The 15,074-nt window shown below is 41.8% G+C and overlaps 1 protein-coding gene across 3 annotated transcripts in view; it reads left to right on the top strand.

The window, feature by feature from the left end:
- homer3b (homer scaffold protein 3b) overlaps window positions 1-15,074 on the top strand; it is a 47,262-nt gene that overhangs the window by 11,537 nt on the left and 20,651 nt on the right. For all 3 annotated transcript variants that reach the window (XM_041934653.1, XM_041934651.1, XM_041934650.1), the window contains 3 exons: window positions 8,726-8,882; window positions 10,829-10,960; window positions 11,943-12,050. In XM_041934653.1, the coding sequence (XP_041790587.1) occupies window positions 8,726-8,882; window positions 10,829-10,960; window positions 11,943-12,050 (397 nt within the window). The remainder of the gene's footprint in view (window positions 1-8,725; window positions 8,883-10,828; window positions 10,961-11,942; window positions 12,051-15,074) is intronic.

The following is a 15,074-nucleotide window of genomic DNA, read 5'->3' as shown; positions in this document are numbered from 1 at the left end:
ATGTCTGTTTTCAGGTGACGTGAGTTCACAACGTGCCGTCCCATTTGTTGCACAGGGTTGAGAACCCTCACCTGGTCGCTCACACGTAATCTGAAAGGTTTCTGATTAAATGACTTTCTTTTACATGCTGTGTATTCCTAAAAGACTTAATTTACATATTATTTACTTTAGTTCTGAATCTTAACACTCAAAAACCGTTTTGCTTGGTTCCCCTGTGTTTCCTGGATTAGTAACTCGCTTGCAGACGTCTAAATAAGGACAGAAAAATGTTCATATCTGATATTTTTGACAGATCTTTGACCAGAGGTCTTTACAGGACCACCTAGCCTGACCTGGCTGAGTATATTTAGCCTAATCATGTCAGGAATGGTCCTGTTGGATTCTGATGGCTCTTGGGTCTGTGTGTCAATATCAGTGACACCCGAGTGGATTCAAGCCTTATCAGCTCTGATAACATGTGGTGTCATAATCACCAAGCATGAAATGTGTTTGTGAGGCAGAAAGCGTGAGTTGCATTTTTTGATCACATTTGAGTGATCAAATTCTGCTCTGGTCGATCACATTTTGGATCGCGCCTAATTATCCTCGGATCTGTTCAGACCGGGTCCATGTGTCCCCGGAGGGTTCTTCAAGAAAACCAAAAAATGTGGTCAGGTAGGTTTCTCAGGGTTCAGGCCTGTTTCAGAGCAGGTCAAACATTTTGAAACTCTTGGGCTCTAGACCTGCAGTGACCAGTTGAATAATCCACAGTTAGATGGAGAGTGGCAACTGTTTTTATTGATTATTGATTAATCATGTACACCAACATGCTGAACATTCCCCAGTCCCAGCTTCTGGATTTGCTGCTGTTCTCTGTTTCACAGCACAGAAAATGTTGTCTTAGACTGTTGATCAGATTTTAAAAAAGAAAAGAAAAGAAAAAGAAAAAGCAATGAGCGAATGTCACTTTGGGCATTAGGAAACTGTGATGGTCATTTTTTCTGATCAATTGATTAATCGAGAAAATAATGGTCAGATTAATCAATAATGAAAATAATTTTTAGTTGCACCGACCTGTAGCTTATATCATTAAATTCCATTTTTCAAGTTCTGGTATTTCCCACTTTGTTGGCTCATTCATGTGTCCTCTGCTCCAAATGTCTGATATTTCCAACTTGACTTGAAGGCAGCATGAATTGAAACAATTCTAACTAGTCGTCTTTATGTCCGTGAACTCGTGTCTTTCCTCCATCACTGTCAGTTTGCCTCTAGATGAGATGTGATTTCTGTTGGACAGGAGGTGATGAAGTGTTACCGTAGGCCAGAGGAAGCGTATTAAAGCCTCCTTGTTCTCCGATGGCTCCCTGTAGAAAACTCAGCCCTCGTACTGTCTGTCTTCCAGCTCGTCCAGATGGAGCTATCGTACGAGTCTCTCTGGTTATGGCCTTTGCTGCAGGCAGAAGCCAAGTACTGCTGTAATATTTTCCTGTCCCTGAGAGGAATTATTTCATCTGTATGAATGTGAAGCTGAGAGAGAGCCTGCATGCTCAGCAGAAGCCACTCCAGGAGACGTACTGGAGGAGGAGAAGGGCTGTTTGTTTGGCTCAGGCCGACATTTCATCAGATCTCTCATTCTGTATGTACACCCATAACCTCGAATTCATCTGAATACACCATGGCAATTAATTTATCATGAGGGTGGAGTGGAGCCGAGGGCCCCAGGGCTGCATGCCTCTTCCTCTGTGTGGTGTCATTGCTGTGCCTGTATGGGGGAATGTAGAGGAGGGTTAGTGGATTAAAGCTTCAGCCATCAGCTCAGACTCAGCTGCTTTACTCTCCAGTTCTCTGACAATGGCAGGATATCAAATCAAGGTTTTTCAAGGCAAACCTTCAAAGATCCAGCTGTGGCAGCTCCTCTGCGACAGACTGCTGCAGACTTGTGCGATGCATGAATACAGACGTGCAGAAGCCAAGATAAAATGTCCTAGAGGGGCATGGGAAGTGGTTGTGCCCGTAGAGGTTTGAACCACACTTGAGGATTCAGCCCCAGTCCCCCCGCTGGCCTGCCTGCCTGCCTGCCTGCCTGCCTGGGCTCAGATCCCAGCAGAGCTTTCTCTCCTGTGTCTCCCAGGTTCTGCCTGCCTGTCTTTTTCAATCTCCTCTGCTCCGACCCTGAATGCAAACAAACAGAAAAATCCCAAGGAGAATGTACTGACCCTTCTTTATAACACACTCAAGAGTTGTCCAAAGAAAAGCAGCTCTCAAAAGCCTCTCAGGTAACTCAAGTTTATTTTAGCACATCTCTAGTGTAGACACTATTGACACTAAAAATGAGCACAATTGGTTCTTTTTAATATTTTGTCATTTTAGCTGGTATTGGAATTAAAATTTAAAGCAGGATGGCAAACATGTCTCAGTCGCACCTTCTCGGCTGTAAGGATTTGAAGTGATTAACTGGAAACTTTGGGTTTTGGAGTGTTGGTCGGATGAAACAAGCAGCTTGAAGACCTCCCCTTGGCCTCCGAGCAACTGTGATGGCTATTTTTCTCTATTTTCTGACTTTTCTAACATTTCTAACCAGTGTTAAGAACAAACCTATGTGTTTTCACATATAACAAGATGTTTTTTGAAGTTCTGGCTTGTTATTGCCCTCACAATGCTTTAATTGTCCTTGTTAATCTGCTTGTTTGGTCTACAGGCGCCATAAGAATCATTACAGTACAATTATCATGGCCGCAGTTATCTGAACTGATAAATAACAATAAAACATTTTCAGCAGATTTCAGCAATATCTGGTGAAGCCGTCTATTTCCTTTCTATATTAAACCTCAATATCTTTATACCCAAACTTAAAAGTTCATGAGCCTCCTCATCACCCACGTAGAGGCTTAAGTAACACACGATGAGGCGTCCGAACACAGTGTAGTTTTGATTCTCGATCCTGAAATCAGTTTACGCCTCCAAAAACACGTTGTCATGTTTGTGACCCCTTTAATCACTCAGCTGTAATCTGAAGTTAGCTCTCCCTCCACCCATGCATGGCTGCGTCGCAACGAGCGCGTACTGTATGATGCAGGGGGATGGCTGGGCGGATGCATATCTGACCTGGAATAGATTAACAATAATTGATCTGGATGACCCCCTCGCTGGGTTTGGGCCTCTGGCTCACAGCGGGAGGTGGGGGACCCTCAGCACACTCATGCACAATCACAAAGCAGGAAAGTAACGGCTGTATGAACATTTACTCCACATTTACAAGTACGGCACTTGAGTACAATTTAGAGGTATTTGTACTTGGCTTGAGTATTTCCATTTAAAGTTACACTACATTTCAGAGCAAAGTGTTGTACTTTTTACTGTGCCACATTTATCTGAGCACCATAGCAACAACTTTGTTACTGTATCATAAGTTTATTAAATATGATGCACTGTTTTCTATTAAACCACCCAGAAGAATATAAGGAGCTCCACTTCACTCAAACTAACGTTATAAATCTGTGGACATGTTCAGGAATGATTCAGCATGAAATGTAATTGTGCATTTTTGCGTCCTGGTATTGCTGCTTCACTTAAGTTAATATCTTGTTCTCTTATTAGATATAACTCTGGCACCTTGTCTTCCTGCAGGGTTAAAGATATGTTGGGCTGTTTCTTTAGCTCGCCGTTTCACTCGTCTACACTCAGCTCCTCGGGGAGGCTGATATGAACAACTGTCTCCTTCGTCATGCGGGGCTTCGGCCTCGCGACACCTGATTTAATTAAGAGCCACACAGTTTGGTGTTAATTGGATCAGGTGTGCGTAACGAACGAGGCGCTGCGCCACTTTAGACGAGGCTTGTGTGACTGCCGAGCTGCTGTGCCGTGTTTGCTCTCCTTCACCTCAGGAGGAATTTAATCCAGTTTTAATCTGCTCATATCATCAAACCTCGACGTGATGCATCCTGTCTGAGATGATTAGCTTGACGGGCTTTTCGCAGGGCAACGGCAAGACGGGCCACATGAATGAGGGAACATTAATTTCTGTGTGATCTGCTGTGACGGCTGGGAGCTGATGAGCAGTCAGTCATCGCCTCTCATTAAGATGAGAATTATGACTGAAGCTGTTTTACTTTGATGTTAATTCTTATTTATTTTGGCTCATTGGCTTATTGCCTTTAACATCCTGGCTATCAGTTACGCAGCCACATGATTAGCTTTATCGAGTGTAATTAAGTACTTTCATGGTGCTGCTAATTTGCTTGATTCACGTCTGATGTTTTAAACAGGATTTTACCTCCTGACACTGAGGTTTACCAGAAACCTCAATGTCTCTCTCAGAGTTAAGAAAAAGGGCTTTGCTGCTTGCATAGAATTATGCACATTCAAGGTTATATAACAGTCTCTTTACTGTTAGCCGCAACGCTGATAAGTTGTTGCTAAAAAGGCCTTGCTCAAGGGCAATTGCGCAGTGGCTGTAAAAGGTGATTGAGATGATAACACATGCACGTAAATGCTCAAGCTGGGGAATTTGATGCAGTGATTGAATGCTTGGAAGCAACATTCATGTTGCAGGGTTTGGTTACTGTCTTTGTCAGGATGCGGATTGAACTTGAAGGTTTCAGGTAGAAATAATATGTGGCCGAGTTAAAGGGAACCAAAAAATCTAGGTTTTTGTGGGTATTCGTGGTGTTTATAACTTTCTGCAACTTTGTTTCTGACAACAGTTCTGCAGTGGGCACATTTTCCTTGGAGAGCAAATTAATAATCCAAAAGCACTTTGGCCACAAGTTTTTAAAGATGGAATATTGTCAGTGTGAAAGCAGTTTGCATAGCATCATGCAGACAATACTTGCTGCTTTAGACCCAAAAAACTACAGTAAGATGTAAAATAGAGTCACTTACCAGTGTGGTAAAAATATTGCACGCAGGATTTACTCAAAGAGGACACACAGCTGTATTACTTTCGCTGCGGTAATGCATTGCAACAGCAGGACGTTAATTACAGCACCATTAACATTTAGAAGAATAGTTTGGCAGCATTGAACGCCTCTCTGTTGGTGGCTGTGCTAGTTGCAGATTGTTTTCAACTTTTTATTGGCAGCCATGTTGCTTTGTTACAAAGGGAAAAGCACAGGTACAAATAAAAACTTCCATGGCTTCATTCCATTTAAGTGTCCTAGTTAGCATGACAGAGAGCTGGTACACCCAGTAGTGGGACACTGGAACTCATGATATTTAAGGCAACCTTTCCTGATAAACATGTCAAAATATCTGCTGTGAAAAAGGTCCATAGAAAGCGCCTGCGTGGCTAAAAGTGACTTTCTAAGCAACAAGTGACTTTCTTGTGAAACATATGACAGAACTGAACTAATTAGGCTGATGCTCAGCGAAGTAGGATAAAACTAAACGCCGTAGCTTCCAAGTCAAAGCCGTAATAAGCCAAGCTTATTAGCTACGGGCCCGCCAGTCTCACAAGATCATTAACTTGATTATGAATTAATGCAAAAATGTCTTTTACTTTGACCAGAGTTTCTTGCCTGCACCGAAAACTCCATCCATAACAGTTAATTTAACAAATCAGTTTAATTCTGCCCTCTCAGAAATGTGTGAAAAAGAAAACTGTGCAGCCACACAGTTAACCACGCAGCTGCCATGAACTGAAAGGTCAGAAGAATTTTATTTAATGGATTCCTGTGTGCTCTGATTTAACTTTACCTAAAAATCAAACCTCATGCTTCTGTGTCCGAGTCCTCGACCAGCCGTCATATAAATCCCAGTTAGTTTGCCCCCATGTGTGTCATTTTTGTCCAGTGACTCCTTGTCATTCAGTAACTTAGACCCATTTCTGCATCATCAATCAGTGATATTTATTGTATCTCTAGCTGCTGCCATCCTGGACGAATCTGCTTCCTTGGCTGCGCTGCTATTGTTTATTGTCAGTTGTAGCCTCAGTAATCTGTGCTGGAACAATAACGACTATTGTTTGTATGCAAATGTGAAGTGCTTCCAACCAAATCCAGTGGGAACAATGCTTCATATAGCTGGTGCTGACCTATATAAATGGTTATTTCTCTTGCTTAGACAAAGAACAGAGCCTCCTCCCGGCACACATTATCCTCATTAATGTCAGTGTATAATTGACTTCCAATGGGAATGGCTCATTGCATGTATTAACATTATGCAAACTCTATTAGCCGTGTAATGTTGCATAAATTCACCGAAGTGCCTGCGTAGTCCCTCATTGTCCTGTGAGCCTCTATCCACTGTTAGTCCCCACAGCGAGTGGATGGTTCTTCAAAGAGAGCAGGATGGCTAATTGGACTGCTAGCAGTTAAAAAGTCTTCAGCTTCATTTGCACCCATAGCCTCATTACACCAGGAGAGCATCAGTGACCTCGAGGTCCTTGAAAAACACAATCACATTTGGAAATTGGGAGTATTTTTGTGTCTGTTTACAGCTTTTTCCACCATCAGTGTACGCTGAGTGGAAGAGTGGGGTCCCAGAGTACCAAACATATGTATACAACAAAATGAAATGATAATGATATTCAGTTTATTTTAATGAAGGGTACAGATGTTTTAGCCTTTTGGCTTTGATCAGTTTACTAATGCATGTGTGTTATTTCCACTTTTCCACTATGTAAAAGTAGCATTGCTCATAAGGACAAGAGAGTGAGTGAGTGCATTTTAAAACAGCGCATGAAAGTTACCTAACTGAGATGTATTACAAATTATACCATCCTAAAATAATGCTAATAGTTAATATATTTATAGACATGTTGTACATAACACGAGCAACATTATGAATGTGAAATGACAACAAAAGATTTGAGAGAGCGCACAGAGCAAATTCTTAGGGCTCCACTGTTTCAACACTCGAGAGGGCACAGTCGATTTCATAAGAGCAGAATCAGATGGTTTGGTTTTATTTGTCAAGGTTTCCAGATATCTGCTGTCGCCGTCCCCAAACAAATACAGACAAATTGAAAATAATTGGAGGTTGTCGTGCTCAGAGCATTGAAAAAAACATCTCAACAATGTCCCAGTATTTCAATATTTTCCACAAATTGGCTGTGAAGAGTTTTCAGTTCTAAACACAAGGCATGAAAATGATGAATTATCACATTAACTGGGAGAAACTGTGACATTATTGCTGGAAAGAGACGTCGCTGGTGTCATTCTGTTTTTTGAGCACCACGACCAGATTTCCACCCACTTGCGTTGTTACAGTGTGATAACGTACAGTAAATTTCAGATGTCTCAAAATCTCTGCAAGTAAAACCGCAATGAGCAAAGCTAGAAGTAAAAGAGGAGTATGTTGTTTTGTAGGTTGAACTATCCCTTTCAGATCAGTGCATAATAATGATGGGACGAGTTTGCTGTAGCCTGGGAGTTTCTCCTCAGAGAAGCTGGCTCAGTGAGGAGACACATTTACTCTGTAACCTCTGACCTCAGGCTCACCTCACTGTTTGTGATGGAGCTGAGTGACAGCTGAGGAGCTCAGACACAGAGGAGACTGATTCACCTGTTACAAAGTGATTAACGCCATGGAAATAAATGAGGGCCCCTCCAAACTGTATATTCTTAACAGTAACGTTACTATGTTTTAGTTTCCTTTGTTTGGTTCGTATCAATCTATATTACAACTACTGTTTTCTCTTTGTTAGAATAAATCATTGCTCTGTACATTTTTTTCTTTGTCGGCCTAATTGAAAAACACAATACACTTCTTTTTTTTCTATTTCTATTCTTCGCTACAAAACAAAAGTAGAAATTGTTACTAAAGTGAGTTTCAGTTAAAAGAAGGACGGCATGTTATATTTATAGCGAAGTCATCAGCTGGGAGATTACTACTGCACCAGTGGCAGCAGGTGCTCAGGGGACGATAAAAGCACAAACTAATGGAAAACAACAGCACTGATGCAATAATGCTTTCTGGCTTGTCCTGTAAACATGTTTTGGAATTTGTTGCATGCTGATTATATCAAAAAGTATCTAAAAAATATGACTAATTTCTGTTTTTTCCCCCTGACTTTTACATAACAGGAAATTACTCATAAATTACATTTCAACAGCACATCACATCATTTTTTAAATGTCAAATCTCAGTAAAAGATTGCAGACATGGCTACAAAACAGGCCGTTCTGGACAGAAAAATTACCTGAACACATATCAACACCTTCGTAATAGCATTAATTAATAATTAACTTTATTATTTATTTATTATAACTGGTCTTAAGTGCTTTCCCTCCTGGGCCTGTATATTCCTCATGTGGTTATTATTGCTTTTAGCTTTGTTTCTTTTTTCCTCTGATGTAGCTTCACTTGTGAACACAGTCCAGTGGTTGAATAACAGTGACAGGTCGCTCGCTGGCTGTTCTGACATCATATTGTGCTGCCTGTTTGTGGCTCTGCCTCCAGTCACGTGGTGGGCCTGTTGTTGGAGGGAATGCCATAACAGCCACAGGTTGAGGGCCAGCTCATCTGTGTGGCCTTGGGTTGTTGTTGTTTTTTTTATAGCTTTGGTACTTTAGATATTATGGGATGTGAGATTAATGGAGATGGTATTGTTTTAAACCTGTGGTAATCAAAGAAGTATGGAAGTATCAAGTAAGCAGTTGCAGCTTTAGCAAAGATAACTAATGAACCCTTCTTCTTGTCCAGAGAGTAAGGCACAGAAACCTACCTGCCTGGATTTGTAGATATATTGTGAATCACCTCCTACATTAAGTTAATATGTTCTGTTTTATTGTTGTGTGTGTTAAAGGGAGCAGCCCATCTTCAGCGCCAGAGCTCATGTCTTCCAGATCGACCCGGCCACCAAACGCAACTGGCTGCCAGCCAGCAAACACGCCGTCACCGTGTCCTTCTTCTATGATGCCAGCCGCAGCGTCTACCGCATCATCAGCGTGGGCGGCACTAAGGTGGGGACCCACCTTACGTATGGCTACACAGACACACGTGCATGAATGCTGTGGTAGAGCGGCCGGGGCTCAGGAGGTGGAGCAGGTCCTTCACTATTCAAAACGTTGTGTTTGAATGGGTGAAAAGCACTCTGAGTGATCAGTACACTGGAAAAGTGCTATGTAAGTGCAGTCCATTAAAATGCTACTTGACAGGCAAAGATTTGAATGTTATCATGAATGTGTTTGATAGTTGGATGTTTAGGCCAGAGGCTCTGCGTGTTGATTAAGGAGACAGGAGGTAAGGATAGGAAGCAAAAAGGGTCAGTTGGTGTCGAAGGTAGCAGGGCTGCAAACGCTTCACTGGTCAGAAACAGGCCAACGTGCAGTCGTTCAAGTGTTGCAGCAGACTTTCTTCACATAATGTTATCTGGTATCATTGTCAGGCCAAGATACAAAAAAAACAAGTCATTCTGCATAGATTCTTTTAAGAGGAGAAATGTTGAAAAGGTGGCCAATGAATAGTTTTCAAAACTCCTTTCCAGCATTGATTGATTCTGGTGTGGTCTATTTAACAAATTAGATTTTTCTTGTATTGATTATTGTATTTCTGTCAAATAAAGCCAGCGCCAGATGCAGTGGGACTGTGTGAAAAATCAAATCAACCTTTTATTGAACTTCTGTAGTGACAAGCTGCACCTTGTGGCATTCAGCAGTGAGGTAATAGTATATTGTATTAGTATTATATTGGTGAGGAGACTCTTGTTTTGTGTAGTATCATATCCTCCAGCTTGCATTTTATTTTGCCCATTCTGTGCACCAAATCCTGAGGGAGTCAAATCTGTTTTTCGTTTGGTTGAGGCTGTCATGGGTGGGGATGCATTAGTCGGAGTTGCACATCGTCAGCAGAATATTTAGAACACACCCACATCGGTGATGCCACATCCACAACAAGAGCAAAGCACCTGGGAGTCCCAACGCTAACAACAGATCTGGTTACCACCTTCATGAAGCTCAGAGAGAAACTGTGCTTTGTAGTCATCAGCCATTTGTGCCAATTTAGCGCCATGAGGCTTGAGGCTTTTGGAGAGGAGACCAAATAAATCTCCATTTAACAACAAATCCTCCTTATCAAGCTGTTCACTGGAGAGTTCCACCGATCAGATCATCACAACAAGCTTTTCCGTTCTGGCCTGGTTTTTAGATATTTTGTCATAATTTTCACACACATGTTCTCCAGTAGAAGCTTCGTAATGTTCTTTTAACTGTAAATGACACGACTGCGAAGGCTCCGGATCCTGACAACTGCATAATCTGAAAGTAACTGTTGGCGCTAATGTTCCCATGTTATTTATTATTGCTAATGAGCATAACGAAAACCATAGAGCTCCAAGCCAACAGCAGCCTGTGTGCAGTAATGAGCTGCTGCACAGCGAGTCGTTGGCCTCTTGACAATCAGAGGAAAATCAGCATATTTGTTGGTCAAGTACATACAAAAGAAAAATAACAGTGAGCCGAAATGAATTTGGCATTTAAAGGTGACAGAAATCATTAATGTTCTTCTTGTTGGTTCTGGATGTTGTTGAATTATTTGTCCTTGAAAATGACCTTCTTTGGAAAACAGGCTCTTTAAGCACGTACAGTAGCTTGATGCACATGCAGGTACAGCACACCACCAGAACTGACGTCGACACAGCGTCGTAGCAGCTGTAGGTGTGGATTTTCTCTAAAATTGAAATCATGATGAAATTTGTGAAATTGAAATATGGTTGAAAATATAGCAATTTGATTTAAAAACACATATTAGTATTTCAGAAATGTAAAAATCTGAATAATAAACTCATCCCAATGACCAAGTAAGTTTGTCTTCATAGCAAAAATGTATAAAATATAAAATCCTACAGGAATCATTTATCTCCTGCATTGTTCGTGTTATTTATCACTTATTTTATCCTCTGCGGGGTCAGGCCATCATCAACAGCACCATCACTCCCAACATGACCTTCACCAAAACCTCCCAGAAGTTTGGCCAGTGGGCAGACAGCCGGGCCAACACCGTCTATGGCCTGGGCTTCTCCACAGAGCAGCAGCTGCAGCAGGTAAACACCACACACACACACACACACACACACACACACACACACACACACACACACACACAGCCCGGCAACATTCAAACAAATACTTCAAAGAGTTTTTCATTTATTAGGTGTGACACAGAGAGGGTGTGGGGGGAAAAGAGGGACTGTGTAAGCAGGAGCGGACAGTGATGTGATGATCAAGGACTATTCACATTAACACATCTTTTATCCAGATCAGTCGCTGTTTGATGCAGCTGGATTATATTTTCACACACAAAACGTCTCCGGTGTACATGTGGAAATACAAATTCTCTTTTCCTCACCGTGATGCAGATTTCCATACGTTCCCTCTCATGATGTTCGTTCATCTCCAAGATTTTGAATGTTGCTATGAGAAAACGTGACCTTCAGAGAACATCTGAAGGAACATTTTATTTATTTAATTTTTTGCGCTCAAATGAAAATCAAGTTTTTAACCTTGTTAACAGGATCATGGGATGTTTGTTTATGTTCTACAAGACATATCAGGAGTGAAATAAGCAGTCAGTGTCATTGCTGAGCATTTCTGCTTTGGAACTGCAGTCGACCAATGACACGAGTTCAGCCAACCATTCTGACGCATCGTCTTTCTACCGTTTCTTCTTCTATTACCATTTGCCCGTTTGTAGTGTACAGTAGCTAGCAAAACAGAAAACAAGTGGAGGTTTGTGTGTTTGATGAGCAGGGTCGAAGGTGAACAGTTAAACTCAAGCTGAAGGTGAGCGGCGGAGGGGCGGGTGCAGATAGAGGCGTGACTGTTTGCATTTTCATTGTTTCAAGCATATTAAATGAGGCAAATGTGTAGAGATACATCTAAGCCATTTCACAGTCAAGTTTTTTTTAATGAACTTAAATTATCACACACAAGTACCAAAGGAAGACTTCATAGAGTGCTTTAAGGATGAGGTACGTCAGGTGTGTTTGACTGTGACCTCTCCTTCTTCTCTCCCTCCTCCTGCAGTTTGCGGAGCAGTTTAAGGAGGTGAAGGAGGCGGCCCGTCTGGCCAGGGAGAAGTCTCAAGAGAGGTTTGAGCTGGCCAACCCGGCGCTCAACATTGCGGCTCCAGAGGTAAAGCACTGCTCTGCCCTTAAAGCACACACGTTGGCTTCGTTATTTTGGCTCATCAGAGCATTACCCAGGTAGAAAATGGAAACTCTGCTTACTCAGATATCCTAAAAATAACAAAAGCCTTAAGTTGCCCATCATAAGAGATCTGACAAAAATATCAAACAGCTAAGTCATGATCTGCAAATGCCAAAATCTGTGAATGATCAGGTAACATTTACATTATGATAAAGGTGTTTTTACTATGCTAATTTTGTTAGTAATTTTATAGCATTACAATCACCTCATGAAAGCTTTTCCATTTGCTGATCTGAAAATTAATGGAAACGCCCCCTCAAGACGGATCAACTTTGAAAGTTGGTGAAAATGTTGGCACGCGACCTGCCGACTTTGATGTCATGTTTATGAATTCACACACTGCTTATCACTTTTTGGCTCACGTATAATTTGTGATATGATGTTAGGTTGCGATCATTGCTGGAGTGACCTAGATTACTTAGAAAACGTCAAATACAGCACAGCTCCTTTGTAGCGTCCAAGTTGTTTCCAACATCCTGCGTGGACGTGGCCTTTATAAAGGACATGATGGCCTCTGTAACCCCCAGGCCAATGCAGACACAGAGCAGAGCGGTAATATCCCCCTGAACTCTTTGCCTTTGCTTCTATTTTAAACATATACAGAATCACTAGGGATTAGATGGATCCCCATCTGGTCGCTCCATTATTCTCTCATTGGTTAACTCCATTAAAAGATTTCATGCATGACAAATGGAGATGGGAAGCAGAAAGAGACGCCGGCGCTGAAGGTGTTTGGAGGGGCAGTAATGGCCAGGACTGAAAGAAAGAAGGATGAGGGATCAGGAGAATGGAGAGGGGAGATGGAAGGAGGGAGGTAGGGAGGAAGGAAGGAAGGAGGAATGGAGCTGAATCATCTATAATTGAAGGGAATCTGGCTGCTGCTGCTGAAAGGACAATGGCCAGCTTTCATCCTGCCAGTGTCACTGATTTCTTGGTGGACTTGATAACTCTGAGGTTTTGTTGGAGAAGTGAAATTCTGCCGGCGGGGGAAGCTTTTTGTTCTTTACCTTCAAGATGATTCACAGCATTCAACTATGATTGACTCGTATAAACACAGAGGAATATGTCTTGTTTATTAGGAAGTCCTGCCAAGTATAAGCAACAAGAGTGTGTTTGGTAGTTGTAGAGGCAAGGATTCAGCACACACTTTAGTCTGTTTTGAACCGCACACAGTATGCATTGTGTAGAAGTCTAACAAAGAGCCACTCAGCAGGTCAGTGAGACTGCAGGAGTCACACTGCCAACCTCAACCTCAGCTCTGAGACGCTCAGATAAGAGCTGATGCTTTGTTTTGTCTGTTTATTTAGCGAGGAAAAGAGAAAAAAACTCATAATAAACACAGAGAAGGTCAACTGCACAAGAAGTCTGGTATGCAGATTGAACAATATCCCATCAAATTGGATGACATTTAACAGCAGAGTGAGTTGTATTAAATCTAGTTTTCATCAAGGCCGGGAGACCTAGAGCGGAGTATTAATGCTGGACTGAGCTGCACAGGAGCAGACCTGAGACCGAGAGGTCAAAGGTCAACTCTGATCAGTCAATTTCCCTTGTTTACCTTTCATCTGTAAACTTCATGTAACTTCTGCATTCATAGGTCTTAACTACTGAAGTACTCTACTCACTCTACATTCTTTGCACTTGTGACACATTTTGTAATATGATTCAGTCTAAAGTGTGGAAATCCCTTTGAGTGCCTTTCAACTGTAAATGAGTCTTTAATGTGTCATTTTCTGATTGATATTCACACTTCAGTCCTGATCATTTCGTTAATGCCTCCGTGTATTTGACATTGAACTGTGTCTCTCTCTTTTGATCACTCTTAATCTGCACAGCTTTCTTTTTGCTAAAAATACTGTACTGCAGACTAAATTCATACTTTTTACACTGGGCTTCAATGACAGTAGCTTAGTTTGAGATGTAAATGTCTGTAGTCATTAGTAAAAGAAAAAATAACAACATATTTTGCTGTGGCCATCAGCCATCTGGAATCCCAGTTTAGGTGTACTTGTACAACATCTGCATTAAAATCCACATTGTAACAAAGTGCTTTACAGTGAAAGAAATATAGTGGCAAATGTACCAACAGTAAAAAAAACTAACTAGAAAAGACAAAAGGCTAAAAAAGGGACACTGCTTTCTTCTAAAAACTGTAAAGAGTGGATTTAGAAGCAAATGATCCTGTTTCACACATGTGTTGTGTGTTGATATTGAAATTCTTGCCAGCTATACACGTGTGCGAAATGAATTTCTTGGCCCTGCGTGCCTCGGCTTTGGCAGGCGAGCGTGTCTGTCGGATGTAACGGCATGTGCACTATGGAAATGATTGAATGCATTTGTTAACCGCGGTGAAACTAAGTATGAAACAGCTGAATTCGTGCCCTCAGTGTGAAGTTGAGAGTCAAACTGCCTGCACAGAGGTCAGAGGTCAGGGTCAGTGACAGAACAGCAAGTGTTACATCCTGTTGCCATGGCAACCCCACACAGAGAGCTCACAGATACATAATGATGCATACGCACATGCTAGATCAATTATTTGTGCGCACACACACAGAAACATCACCTGGATAGAGCTGCAAGGTCAGAGGCAGGCGAGCAGCCTGCCTGCACGGATTTCTGGGTCAGACAGCAGTCATTGATTTTGTGTCGGGCAGTAAACACAGAGATGTAGTGGAGGTGTTGTTGTTATTATCACATCCTCTGCCTCACTGCTGTATGATGTAAAACACCATACTGCTGACTGTTTGAACCTGTGTAATATAGAAATAATACCCAATCAAAGCTGTTGTGGAGAGGTTATTGTGTAAATGGACCACAGCCAATTATTGATGGCAGCCCCTGTGTGGCTATAATGCCAGTTAAGAGCTCCATTAAGGCTTTTATATAGCAAAATGTGTGTGTTGTTTAAAGCTTTCCACAAACGTCGGGTCATATTTTGAATGAGAACAA

This window comes from Chelmon rostratus, chromosome 4, assembly GCF_017976325.1.
Source record: "Chelmon rostratus isolate fCheRos1 chromosome 4, fCheRos1.pri, whole genome shotgun sequence".
NCBI classification, from domain to species: domain Eukaryota; kingdom Metazoa; phylum Chordata; class Actinopteri; order Chaetodontiformes; family Chaetodontidae; genus Chelmon; species Chelmon rostratus.
Note: the sequence above shows the minus strand (reverse complement) of the source record. Positions and strands in the feature narration are given on the sequence as shown.